At 46.1% G+C, this 14,561-nt stretch overlaps 1 protein-coding gene across 3 annotated transcripts in view; it reads right to left on the bottom strand.

The window, feature by feature from the left end:
- The window catches only part of ttc28 (tetratricopeptide repeat domain 28), a 322,836-nt gene that overhangs the window by 29,743 nt on the left and 278,532 nt on the right, over positions 1-14,561 (bottom strand). For all 3 annotated transcript variants that reach the window (XM_077243763.1, XM_077243764.1, XM_077243765.1), the window contains 2 exons: positions 12,385-12,514; positions 10,830-11,048 (listed from right to left, as the gene is read on the bottom strand). In XM_077243763.1, the coding sequence (XP_077099878.1) occupies positions 10,830-11,048; positions 12,385-12,514 (349 nt within the window). The remainder of the gene's footprint in view (positions 1-10,829; positions 11,049-12,384; positions 12,515-14,561) is intronic.

Genomic DNA, 14,561 nt, shown 5'->3' with positions numbered 1-14,561 from the left:
ACACACACTACACCACACCTCCATCACGCCCACCCACATCACATCACTCCATCACTTCAGTCAGTCTGAGCTCAACACACACACTGCACCACACCTCCATCACCCCCTACCCACATCACATCGCTCCATCGCTTCAGTCAGTTTGAACTCAACACACACACTACACCACACCTCCATCACCCCCCACCCACATCACATGGCTCCATCGCTTCAGTCAGTCTGAGCTCAACACACACTATATCACACCTCCATCACCCCCCACCCACATCACATCACTCCATCGCTTCAGTCAGTCTGCACTCAACACACACACTACACCACACCTCCATCACCCCCCCACCCACATCACATCACTCCATCGCTTCAGTCAGTCTGAGCTCAACACACACTACATCACACCTCCATCACCCCCCCACCCACATCACATCACTCCATCGCTTCAGTCAGTCTGAAATCAACACACACACTACACCACACCTCCATCACACCTCACCCACATCACATCACTCCATCACTTCAGTCAGTCTGAGCTCAACACACACACTACATCACACCTCCATCACCCCCCCCACCCAAATCACATCATCGCATCAGTCAGTCTGAGTTCAACACACACACTACATCACACCTCCATCACCCCCCCACCCACATCACTCCATCACTTCAGTCAGTCTGAGCTCAACACACACACTACACCACACCTCCATCACCCCCCCACCCATATCACATCACTCCATCACTTCAGTCAGTCTGAGCTCAACACACACACTACACCACACCTCCATCACCCCCCACCCACATCACATCACTCCATCACTTCAGTAAGTCTGAGCTCAACACACACTACACCATACCTCCATCACCCCCCCACCCACATCACATCACTCCATCACTTCAGTCAGTCTGAGCTACACACACACACTACACCAGACCTCCATCACCCCCCCACCCACATCACATCAATCCATCACTTCAGTCAGTCTGAGCTCAACACACACACTACACCACATCTCCATCACCCCCCCCACCCACATCACATCACTCCATCACGTCAGTCAATCTGAGCTCCACACACACTACACCACACCTCCATCACCCCCCCACCCACATCACTCCATCACTTCAGTCAGTCTGAGCTCAACACACACACTACATCACACCTCCATCATCCCCCCACCCAAATCACATCATCGCTTCAGTCAGTCTGAGCTCAACACACTGACACTACATCAAACCTCCATTACCCCCCCCCAACCGACATCACTCCATCACTTCAGTCAGTCTGAGCTCAACACACACACTACACCACACCTCCATCACCCCCCCCCATATCACATCACTCCATCACTTCAGTCAGTCTGAGCTCCACACACACTACACCACACCTCCATCACCCCCCCACCCACATCACATCACTCCATCACTTCAGTCAGTCTGAGCTCCACACACACTACACCACACCTCCATCAACCCCCCCCCATATCACATCACTCCATCACTTCAGTCAGTCTGAGCTCCACACACACTACACCACACCTCCATCGTCCCCTCCACCCACATCACATCACTCCATCACTTCAGTCAGTCTGAGCTCCACACACACTACACCACACCTCCATCACCCCCCCACCCACATCACATCACTCCATCACTTCAGTCAGTCTGAGCTCAACACACACACTACACCACACCTCCATCACCCCCCCACCCACATCACATCACTCCATCACTTCAGTCAGTCTGAGCTCCACACACACTACACCACACCTCCATCACCCCCCACCCACATCACATCACTCAATCACTTCAGTCAGTCTGAGCTCCACACACACTACACCACACCTCCATCACCCCCTCACTCACATCACATCGCTCCATCGCTTCAGTCAGTCTGAGCTCAACACACACACTACACCACACCTCCATCACGCCCACCCACATCACATCACTCCATCACTTCAGTCAGTCTGAGCTCAACACACACACTGCACCACACCTCCATCACCCCCTACCCACATCACATCGCTCCATCGCTTCAGTCAGTTTGAACTCAACACACACACTACATCACACCTCCATCACCCCCCACCCACATCACATCACTCCATCACTTCAGTCAGTCTGAACTCAACACACACTACACATCACTCCATCACTTCAGTCAGTCTGAGCTCAACACACACACTACATCACACCTCCATCACCCGCCCACCCACATCACATCACTCCATCAGTTCAGTCAGTCTGAGCTCAACACACACTACATCACACCTCCATCACCCCCCACCCACATCACATCACTCCATCGCTTCAGTCAGTCTGAGCTCCACACACACTACACCACACCTCAATCACCCCCCCACCCACATCACATCACTCCATCGCTTCAGTCAGTCTGAGCTCAACACACACTACACCACACCTCCATCACCCACCCCCCACATCACTCCACACTTTAGTCAGTCTGAGCTCAACACACACTACACCACACCTCCACACACCCCCACCCACATCACATCACTCCATCACTTCAGTCAGTCTGAGCTCCGCACACACTACACCACACCTCCATCACCCCCCACCCACATCACATCACTCCATCACTTCAGTCAGTCTGAGCTCAACACACACTACACCACACCTCCATCACCCGCCCACCCACATCACATCACTCCATCGCTTCAGTCAGTCTGAGCTCAACACACTGACACTGCATCAAACCTCCATTACCCCCCCCAACCGACATCACTCCATCACTTCAGTCAGTCTGAGCTCAACACACACACTACACCACACCTCCATCACCCCCCCCATATCACATCACTCCATCACTTCAGTCAGTCTGAGCTCCACACACACTACACCACACCTCCATCACCCCCCCACCCACATCACATCACTCCATCACTTCAGTCAGTCTGAGCTCCACACACACTACACCACACCTCCATCAACCCCCCCCATATCACATCACTCCATCACTTCAGTCAGTCTGAGCTCCACACACACTACACCACACCTCCATCGTCCCCTCCACCCACATCACATCACTCCATCACTTCAGTCAGTCTGAGCTCCACACACACTACACCACACCTCCATCACCCCGCCACCCACATCACATCACTCCATCACTTCAGTCAGTCTGAGCTCAACACACACACTACACCACACCTCCATCACCCCCCCACCCACATCACATCACTCCATCACTTCAGTCAGTCTGAGCTCCACACACACTACACCACACCTCCATCACCCCACATCACATCACTCAATCACTTCAGTCAGTCTGAGCTCCACACACACTACACCACACCTCCATCACCCCCTCACTCACATCACATCACTCCATCACTTCAGTCAGTCTGAGCTCAACACACACACTACATCACACCTCCATCACCCCCCCACCCACATCACATCACTCCATCGCTTCAGTCAGTCTGAGCTCCACACACACTACACCACACCTCCATCACCCCCCCCACCCACATCACTCCATCGCTACAGTCAGTCTGAACTCAACACACACACTACATCACACCTCCATCACCCCCCCCCAACCACATCACATCACTCAATCACTTCAGTCAGTCTGAGCTCAACACACACACTACACCACACCTCCATCACCCCCCCACCCACATCACATCACTCCATCACTTCAGTCAGTCTGAGCTCCACACACACTAAATGACACCTCCATAACCCCCCCACCCACATCACATCACTCCATCACTTCAGTCAGTCTGAGCTCCACACACACTACATCATACCTCCATCATCCCCCCACCCACATCACATCACTCCATCGCTTCAGTCAGTCTGAGCTCAACACACACATTACACCGCACCTCCATCACCCACCTACCCACATCACATCACTACATCACTTCAGTCAGTCTGAGCTCAACACACACTACATCACACCTCCATCACCCCCCCACCCACATCACATCACTCCATCACTTCAGTCAGTCTGAGCTCAACACACACACTACATCACACCTCCATCACCCCCCACCCACATCAAATCACATCACTCCATCACTTCAGTCAGTCTGACCTCAACACACACTACATCACACCTCCATCACCCCCCCACCCACATCACATCACTCCATCACTTCAGTCAGTCTGAGCTCCACACACACTACATCACACCTCCATCACGCCCTCACCCACATCACATCACTCCATCTCTTCAGTCAGTCTGAGCTCCACACACACACTACACTACACCTCCATCACCCCCACCGACATCACACCATCGCTTCATTCAGTCTGAGCTCAACACACACACTCCATCACACCTCCATCACCCACCCACCCACATCACATCACTCCATCACTTCAGTCAGTCTGAGCTCAACACACACTACACCACACCTCCATCACCCGCCCATCCACATCACATCACTCCATCACTTCAGTCAGTCTGAGCTCCACACACACTACATCACACCTCCATCACCCCCCACCCACATCACATCACTCCATCACTTCAGTCAGTCTGAGCTCAACACACACTACACCACACCTCCATCACCAGCCCACCCACATCACATCACTCCATCACTTCAGTCAGTCTGAGCTCAACACACACTACACCACACCTCCATCACCCCCCCACCCACATCACATCACTCCATCGCTTCAGTCAGTCTGAACTCAACACACTACACCACACCTCCATCACCCCCCCCCACCCACATCACATCACTCCATCACTTCAGTCAGTCTGAGCTCAACACACACTACATCACACCTCCATCACCCCCCACCCACATCACATCACTCCATCACTTCAGTCAGCCTGAACTCAACACACACTACACATCACTCCATCACTTCAGTCAGTCTGAGCTCAACACACACACTACATCACACCTCCATCACCCGCCCACCCACATCACATCACTCCATCAGTTCAGTCAGTCTGAGCTCAACACACACTACATCACACCTCCATCACCCCCCACCCCCATCACATCACTCCATCGCTTCAGTCAGTCTGAGCTCCACACACACTACACCACACCTCAATCACCCCCCCACCCACATCACATCACTCCATCGCTTCAGTCAGTCTGAGCTCAACACACACTACACCACACCTCCATCACCCACCCCCCACATCACTCCACACTTTAGTCAGTCTGACCTCAACACACACTACACCACACCTCCACACACCCCCACCCACATCACATCACTCCATCACTTCAGTCAGTCTGAGCTCCGCACACACTACACCACACCTCCATCACCCCCCACCCACATCACATCACTCCATCACTTCAGTCAGTCTGAGCTCAACACACACTACACCACACCTCCATCACCCGCCCACCCACATCACATCACTCCATCGCTTCAGTCAGTCTGAGCTCAACACACTGACACTACATCAAACCTCCATTACCCCCCCCAACCGACATCACTCCATCACTTCAGTCAGTCTGAGCTCAACACACACACTACACCACACCTCCATCACCCCCCCCATATCACATCACTCCATCACTTCAGTCAGTCTGAGCTCCACACACACTACACCACACCTCCATCACCCCCCCACCCACATCACATCACTCCATCACTTCAGTCAGTCTGAGCTCCACACACACTACACCACACCTCCATCAACCCCCCCCATATCACATCACTCCATCACTTCAGTCAGTCTGAGCTCCACACACACTACACCACACCTCCATCGTCCCCTCCACCCACATCACATCACTCCATCACTTCAGTCAGTCTGAGCTCCACACACACTACACCACACCTCCATCACCCCGCCACCCACATCACATCACTCCATCACTTCAGTCAGTCTGAGCTCAACACACACACTACACCACACCTCCATCACCCCCCCACCCACATCACATCACTCCATCACTTCAGTCAGTCTGAGCTCCACACACACTACACCACACCTCCATCACCCCACATCACATCACTCAATCACTTCAGTCAGTCTGAGCTCCACACACACTACACCACACCTCCATCACCCCCTCACTCACATCACATCACTCCATCACTTCAGTCAGTCTGAGCTCAACACACACACTACATCACACCTCCATCACCCCCCCACCCACATCACATCACTCCATCGCTTCAGTCAGTCTGAGCTCCACACACACTACACCACACCTCCATCACCCCCCCACCCACATCACTCCATCGCTACAGTCAGTCTGAACTCAACACACACACTACATCACACCTCCATCACCCCCCCCAACCACATCACATCACTCAATCACTTCAGTCAGTCTGAGCTCAACACACACACTACACCACACCTCCATCACCCCCCCACCCACATCACATCACTCCATCACTTCAGTCAGTCTGAGCTCCACACACACTAAATCACACCTCCATAACCCCCCCACCCACATCACATCACTCCATCACTTCAGTCAGTCTGAGCTCCACACACACTACATCATACCTCCATCATCCCCCCACCCACATCACATCACTCCATCGCTTCAGTCAGTCTGAGCTCAACACACACATTACACCGCACCTCCATCACCCACCTACCCACATCACATCACTACATCACTTCAGTCAGTCTGAGCTCAACACACACTACATCACACCTCCATCACCCCCCCACCCACATCACATCACTCCATCACTTCAGTCAGTCTGAGCTCAACACACACACTACATCACACCTCCATCACCCCCCACCCACATCAAATCACATCACTCCATCACTTCAGTCAGTCTGACCTCAACACACACTACATCACACCTCCATCACCCCCCCACCCACATCACATCACTCCATCACTTCAGTCAGTCTGAGCTCCACACACACTACATCACACCTCCATCACGCCCTCACCCACATCACATCACTCCATCTCTTCAGTCAGTCTGAGCTCCACACACACACTACACTACACCTCCATCACCCCCACCGACATCACACCATCGCTTCATTCAGTCTGAGCTCAACACACACACTCCATCACACCTCCATCACCCACCCACCCACATCACATCACTCCATCACTTCAGTCAGTCTGAGCTCAACACACACTACACCACACCTCCATCACCCGCCCATCCACATCACATCACTCCATCACTTCAGTCAGTCTGAGCTCCACACACACTACATCACACCTCCATCACCCCCCACCCACATCACATCACTCCATCACTTCAGTCAGTCTGAGCTCAACACACACTACACCACACCTCCATCACCAGCCCACCCACATCACATCACTCCATCACTTCAGTCAGTCTGAGCTCAACACACACTACACCACACCTCCATCACCCCCCCACCCACATCACATCACTCCATCGCTTCAGTCAGTCTGAACTCAACACACTACACCACACCTCCATCACCCCCCCCCACCCACATCACATCACTCCATCACTTCAGTCAGTCTGAGCTCAACACACACTACATCACACCTCCATCACCCCCCACCCACATCACATCACTCCATCACTTCAGTCAGTCTGAACTCAACACACACTACACATCACTCCATCACTTCAGTCAGTCTGAGCTCAACACACACACTACATCACACCTCCATCACCCGCCCACCCACATCACATCACTCCATCAGTTCAGTCAGTCTGAGCTCAACACACACTACATCACACCTCCATCACCCCCCACCCACATCACATCACTCCATCGCTTCAGTCAGTCTGAGCTCCACACACACTACACCACACCTCAATCACCCCCCCACCCATATCACATCACTCCATCGCTTCAGTCAGTCTGAGCTCAACACACACTACACCACACCTCCATCACCCGCCCCCCACATCACTCCACACTTTAGTCAGTCTGACCTCAACACACACTACACCACACCTCCACACACCCCCACCCACATCACATCACTCCATCACTTCAGTCAGTCTGAGCTCCGCACACACTACACCACACCTCCATCACCCCCCACCCACATCACATCACTCCATCACTTCAGTCAGTCTGAGCTCAACACACACTACACCACACCTCCATCACCCGCCCACCCACATCACATCACTCCATCACTTCAGTCAGTCTGAGCTCAACACACACACTACATCACACCTCCATCACTCGCCCACCCACATCACATCACTCCATCGCTTCGGTCAGTCTGAGCTCAACACACACTACATCACACTAGGGCTGCAACAACTAATCGATAAAATCGATTATAATCGATTATGGAAATCGTTGTCAACGAATGTCATTATCGATTAGTTGGTCTGCTTACGTCACGGGGAGCGTTTACTGGTACGCACACACACGCAAGGTCTCTCTCCCTCAGGCGCTCTGCCGAGCGCGCGCGCTACACGGTTTGGAGCAGTCTCTTCTGTCTCGCATGCGCTTTCTAGATTTCGGGAGTTTGAACTAATTCGCGGGCATCAGCGAGCCGCAATCAATATGCGGGAGACTCCCGGGACTTCCGGGATGTCTGTATTTTGTCTCGAGCATCAGGTTGTGCAATCAGTTCGCTCCCAACGTAAGTGATGGATTAAAATAGCGCTACCGCAGAAATAGGTTAAATTAAAACGGTGTTTACAAAGTGAAGCATTAAATACAAAGGAAGTTAATAACAGCAGCAGTAAAATATTGTTTTTTAGTCACTGTACTCAGTGGTTTTCAGCGAATGCTTGTGCACTAATGCATAATTTCTCCTGTCCTTTACTCAAGCCTGTTAGCTTGCTGGGTAACGTTACCTCCATTCCGTTCTCTTTTTATAGCATTTGTCTACTAAGTTTTAATTGTTTTTCAAACGCGATCTACTGCGGCTCTACGTTCACACAATTGTTTTCAGTCTTTCTATATTTATTTAATCAATTTATCCTTATATTATATTATTTTCGTATTATATATATAATATAGGCCTATATTATATTCTTTATCCTTATATTCCTTATATATAATAAATTTTAAATAAAAATTAAATGAATTATATATTTTAGATGTTTTTAGTTTGTTTTTAGTTCAGATATTCACATCTGAACAACATGTCTGTGTAAATTTGTTTTAACAAAAATTTTGTTAAAACATAATATGTTGGATATCATTTTTTTAACAATAATCATGTTTGTCAACTTGCCATCAGCAATTATCATTAAAAACAATGCAAATATTGATATTAGTAAAACTCAATGTGTGGCTTTTGCACTTTTTAAAGTACACTTTTACACATAAATACCCTGATTTACGGTTTTATTTAGTTATAATAAAAAAAAAATCTAATTTAATTTCTATCCGATTAATCGATTAATCGAAAAAATAATCGTCCGATTAATCGATTATCAAAATAATCGTTAGTTGCAGCCCTACATCACACATCACTTCAGTCAGTCTGAGCTCCACACACACTACACCACACCTCCATCACCCCCCCCCCCACCCACATCACATCACTCCATCACTTCAGTCAGTCTGAGCTCAACACACACTACATCACACATCACTGCAAGACATACACACTTTACACTTACTGTCAAAAGTGATTTTTTTGTTTTGTTTTTGAAGCCTCTTCTGCTCACCAAGGCTGCGTTTATTTAATTAAAAGTACAGTACATTTTAATCCTGTGATCAAAACTGAATTTTCAGCATCATTACTCCAGTCTTCAGTGTCACATGATCCTTCAGAAATCATTCTAATATGATGATTTGACGCTCAAGAAACATTTATGATTATTATCAATGTTGAAAACCATTCCCACAATATTATTTTGTTTGGGGTAGCAGTTTTGAACCAGTTTGGGGTAAAGACATTTAAAATGTTACAAAAGATTTCTATTTTAAATAAATGCTGTTCTTTTGAACTTTCTGTTCAAAGAATCCACAAAAATATGAAGCAGCACAACTGTTTTCAACATTGATAATAATCATAAATGTTTCTTGAGCAGCAAATCATCATATTAGAATGATTTCTGAAGGATCATGTGACACTGAAGACTGGAGTAATGATGCTGAAAATCAGGCCAGTGGGAGAATCGGGAAATTTCCCGGTGGACAACTCATAAAATGGACCGGCAGTACCACTTCAACAAAGGCAGTTTTACACGCAGAAAGTCTCTAGTTTGTTTTCAATGGAAGACATTGGAGTCTGTTCTAGCCTCCGCAAGCGGTGCTCGTACATCCCAAATCCCGTCGCTTGCACATGCACAACTCTTCGTAGCACTTATAAATATTATCATATTGCATATAAATATTTTGCATGCAGTAAGGCGAGTCACATGACTTCTCCCCACTTTCTCTCCATACTTCACACACACATACTTTTGCCTCTTCACAATGACTTGACTTGTCTTTAGTCCTCAGTTGTAAGTCGCTTTGGATAAAAGCGTCTGCTAAATGACTAAATGTAAATGTAATGTAAATGTACACACACACACACGCACCTACGCACACACACATGGAAAAAACGCGTTACATTATTGCATGACTGATAATTGAAGTAGACCTAACTAATCACACATCTTTACTTTGTATTTAAAGCAGCGCATCAGTTTGTGCTATGCATTAAAAAGTGTTGTTTTCTCATGTTACCTGGTAAAGAGCGCATGCTCTCTCTCTCTCTCACACACTCTCACACACTCAAACTCTCTCTCTCACACACACTCACACACTCTATACATGCATCAGACGGATATATTAAGCTTGTGTTTTTGAAGCATCCCCATGAGTGAAGTCCTTCAGACCGTATAAAGTTATGCAGAGTGTTAGTCTATATTTCAGCATAATGGGAGTTCATTAATGAACCCTTGCGGGGTTTGAAGCGGACTCTGGAGTGTCTTACCGGACCCCGGGGCCAGGAGCCAGCTGTACAGGTATCCCGCCGCCAGGGAGAAGTAGAGCACCAGGGCCCGCTGCCCGTTCACTGTGTCCAGAATGTGCTCGACCGTCACGGGTGTGTACGGGTCCGAGTCCTGCTGGCCCGTCTGTCTCTCCACCAGCAGATCTGCAAAAGCCCGAGTGCGTCCGCGCTCCGCCACGGCCAGAGCTTCATCATGATGCCCTGAGGAAAACATCAGAATTACAATTAGACTTTATTTGTCATTGCAATTAGACTTTATTTGCATTGTCATTTGACATGCATTTGCATGTCATTGCAAAATGCAAACCATGAAAAGTGTTAAAAGAGCTTGTGACTAAACCTCATAACTCTCTCAAACTGTCAGTCAAACCTCAAAACTCAATTGTGAATGAAGTACCGCACACGGTTTGGAACATCTCTGCTTGTTTGCAATGCAATGGTAAATCTTTACTCTACAAACACTTTATACTGTATATGCTAATGTTTTTATTCGTATTTGAGATGAGAAGAGGAGTGTCTTGCTCTAGCATTTGTCATCAAATCATTGTTTTATTTTATATTAAGCTTTTTCTGTGAATTCTGGTCTATTAATCGCGTATAGCTATCATATGACTTATGAAAACTAGCATTGGGACCATTTTTATTGGTCTTTCATGATGCAATTTTGTGATTTTTAAATATTGTAAAGCTTCTAATGTACGAAAAAGGAACTCAAATCTATATTTACACTACTCTCTAAAACCTTGGGGTCAATTTCTTTTAAATATTTTTATTCATCAAGGATGCATTACATTAATCAAAAGTGACAGTAAAGACATTAATAATGTTCCAAAAGATTATATTTAAAATAAATGCTGTTCTTTTGAACTTTCTATATTCATCGAAGAATCTTAAAAAAGAAAATGTGTCAGAAAATATGAAGCAGCACACCCGTCTTTAACCATAATATAAAAAAAAAATGTTTCTTGAGCAGCAAATCAACACATTAGAATGATTTCTGAAGGATCATGTGACTCTTAAGACTGGAGTAATGATGCAGAAAATTCAGCTTTGATCACAGGAATAAATTACATTATACAATATACAATAATACATAGAAAATAGGTATTCTAAATTGTAATAATATTTCAAAACATTACTGTATTTTTCCCCAAATAAATCAGATGAGCATAAAAGACTTTTAAGACTTCTAACCATCTATAAATCCTTGAACAAAGATACATTTGCTTGAAAAGCAACACTGCACTTTCACATTTTACACAAATTTTACAAAAATCTACACAAATAAATGTATCACGTTTCAAGGATTTTTAGATATCTGAACTGGTAAACAAGCCAAAAGAGACTAATTAACTCATTAAGAAGTCTTTTCTTGCAATGTAGCCATTTCATGTGCAGTCAGCTGGTCATTTAAGCCAAATAAACCCCTTCATAGTGACTTTCCATTAATCCTTAAGCGTTTAAACACTGTTCTGTGGTCTGAATGGTTAACGCATGATATAAGCAGTAAGGAAGAAGAAGAGGAGAATATTTATACCAAGGCTGACGAGGACCCTCTGGAGAGCCTGGTACGAGGAGGTCTGCAGGTCGAACAGCGAGAGCTTGTAGTCAGTGCTGTGCTGGGCTTCATGACGAATGGTCTCGAACAGAGCCGACGCACGGTACAGCTGTGAGGCAAAAACAAGATTCACACATGTGTTAATAATAAAGCACTGACCTGCTCTGACACCGATCACGAAACGCTGCAACGTGTGTTATCACGCTACAGAGAAACATGACGCCTAATGAGACCAGCGTGTTTATCTGCAGTGCTCAGATGTGACCAGCGGAGGGCAGCAGACTTCTACGCCTTAAACACACATCACTTTCACACATTTCTATGCTTGTTTTCATAGCAAGTCAAGATGAAGCCCTTATGAAGCCTTTGAGCAACATAAAACCAATCTAGGCACATGTGGAAATGAACGTCCTAAAACAGCCACAGTTGTGTTTGCACTGCAAGCGGCTCGTTCTCGTTAAGAGATGGAAAGCGTTTTGAGGCGAGTTAGTGTGTGGGATGACTGACGTGGTATTTCTGGCTAATGATAAGCTCTCATTCAGAGTCAGCGTACGTACGTGTGTGTGTGTGTTACGCTGCCACCGCTGACAGCTCGTGTGCGTGAGGGAGAAAACGAGTATGTAGCTGACATCTGAATTGAGAACAAACCTAAAGTAGCAATGCTAACTTAACTAAGTTTTTCTGTAGTGTGGCGAAGTTTTCTTCATGCCTTAAAATAGCTTGAATGTAACTCTACACCCTTGCCTCATTTAATATCGAGGAGCCATGAATATGCTAATTTGCCCCGCCTCCACTCACTCACGGCAGCTCACAGATTCACCCGGTCAACTTACTGAGGTAAACACTGCACAATGGTATCGCTCTTTACAACGTCGGACACATAACGGTAATTAATATGATTAGCCAAATGCTTGACTAAGTTATCAAACAGCTAATAATGTGTTGCTAATGCTACACAAACTATGTTCCCGTTCGCATCTTTCTTCTAACAATCATCAGAAACGATTTGAACAACTCAGAACGTCAGTAGAGAAAGGCATATTGTTCATCATATCATAGTAATATACATCATACACCCGCTATATTGCTAAATCTACCCGAGCTTATCTCGAGCCTCCCCTGCTAGTTCTCTGTTAATGATACGCAAAAGCCAGCAGGCAAGTTGATCAACAAGTTGGTTACAAGGTAGTTTGTGACGTAAGAAACACCAGCGATTTCAAAGCGTGTTTTTGAGACTGTCTTTGGTTCACTGCAGTTTTAAGGAGAAAATACTCAGCTATGCTGTCGACATATGAATTTACACATGGTTTGTTTTAAAGCATATTAAAAACACAACACAGACATATAAACAACATTAAAAGCTTGATTTTCACCACAGGGGGACTATAAGTAGTTTTTTATCTGATTTGTTTTAGTGAATAGATTCATTTGCATGGTTCATGTACAGTAAAAACCAATTCACAGACCAAGTAAATGATTTACAGTTCATATAAATGATGCAATGATTAAATAAACGATTCACTGGTGAAATAAAAGATTCACTAATCAATAAACGATTCACCGGTGATACAAACGACTCACTAAGCAATAAGCGATTCACTGGTGAAATAAAAGATTTGCTAATCAATAAACAATTTACTGGTGATATAAAATATCTGCTAATCAATAAATGATTCACTGGTGAAATAAAAGATTCACTAATCAAATAAATGATTCATTGGTGAAAAGAAAGATTCACTAATCAAATTAACGATTCACTGATCAAATTTCAGTGTCTTCTTTTTTGCAGTGAAATAAATATTTAGTAAAGTGCTGCTTTTTGTCCCTGCGTCTTCAACTCAGTTAATATATTTTATTAATTGTCACACTTTAGATTAGGGTTCAATTCTCACTATTAACTACGACTTTTGCCTCAATAAACTCCTCATTACTGCTTATTAATAGTTATTAAGGTAGTTGTTAAGTGTAGGTATAGGGTGGATTAAGGGATGTAGAATAAGATCATGCAGAATAAGGAATTAAAATGTGCTTTATAATTAATTATAAACCACCAATATCCTAGTAATATGCATGATAATAAGCAACTTAATAGTGAGCATTGGACCCTAAACTAAAGTGTTACCAAATTGTTGATGTATATATATATATATATAAGA

This window comes from Siphateles boraxobius, unplaced genomic scaffold (genome assembly GCF_051911475.1).
Source record: "Siphateles boraxobius isolate OS27281-9 unplaced genomic scaffold, OSU_SipBor_1 25, whole genome shotgun sequence".
Taxonomy (NCBI): Eukaryota; Metazoa; Chordata; class Actinopteri; order Cypriniformes; family Leuciscidae; genus Siphateles; species Siphateles boraxobius.
Note: the sequence above shows the minus strand (reverse complement) of the source record. Positions and strands in the feature narration are given on the sequence as shown.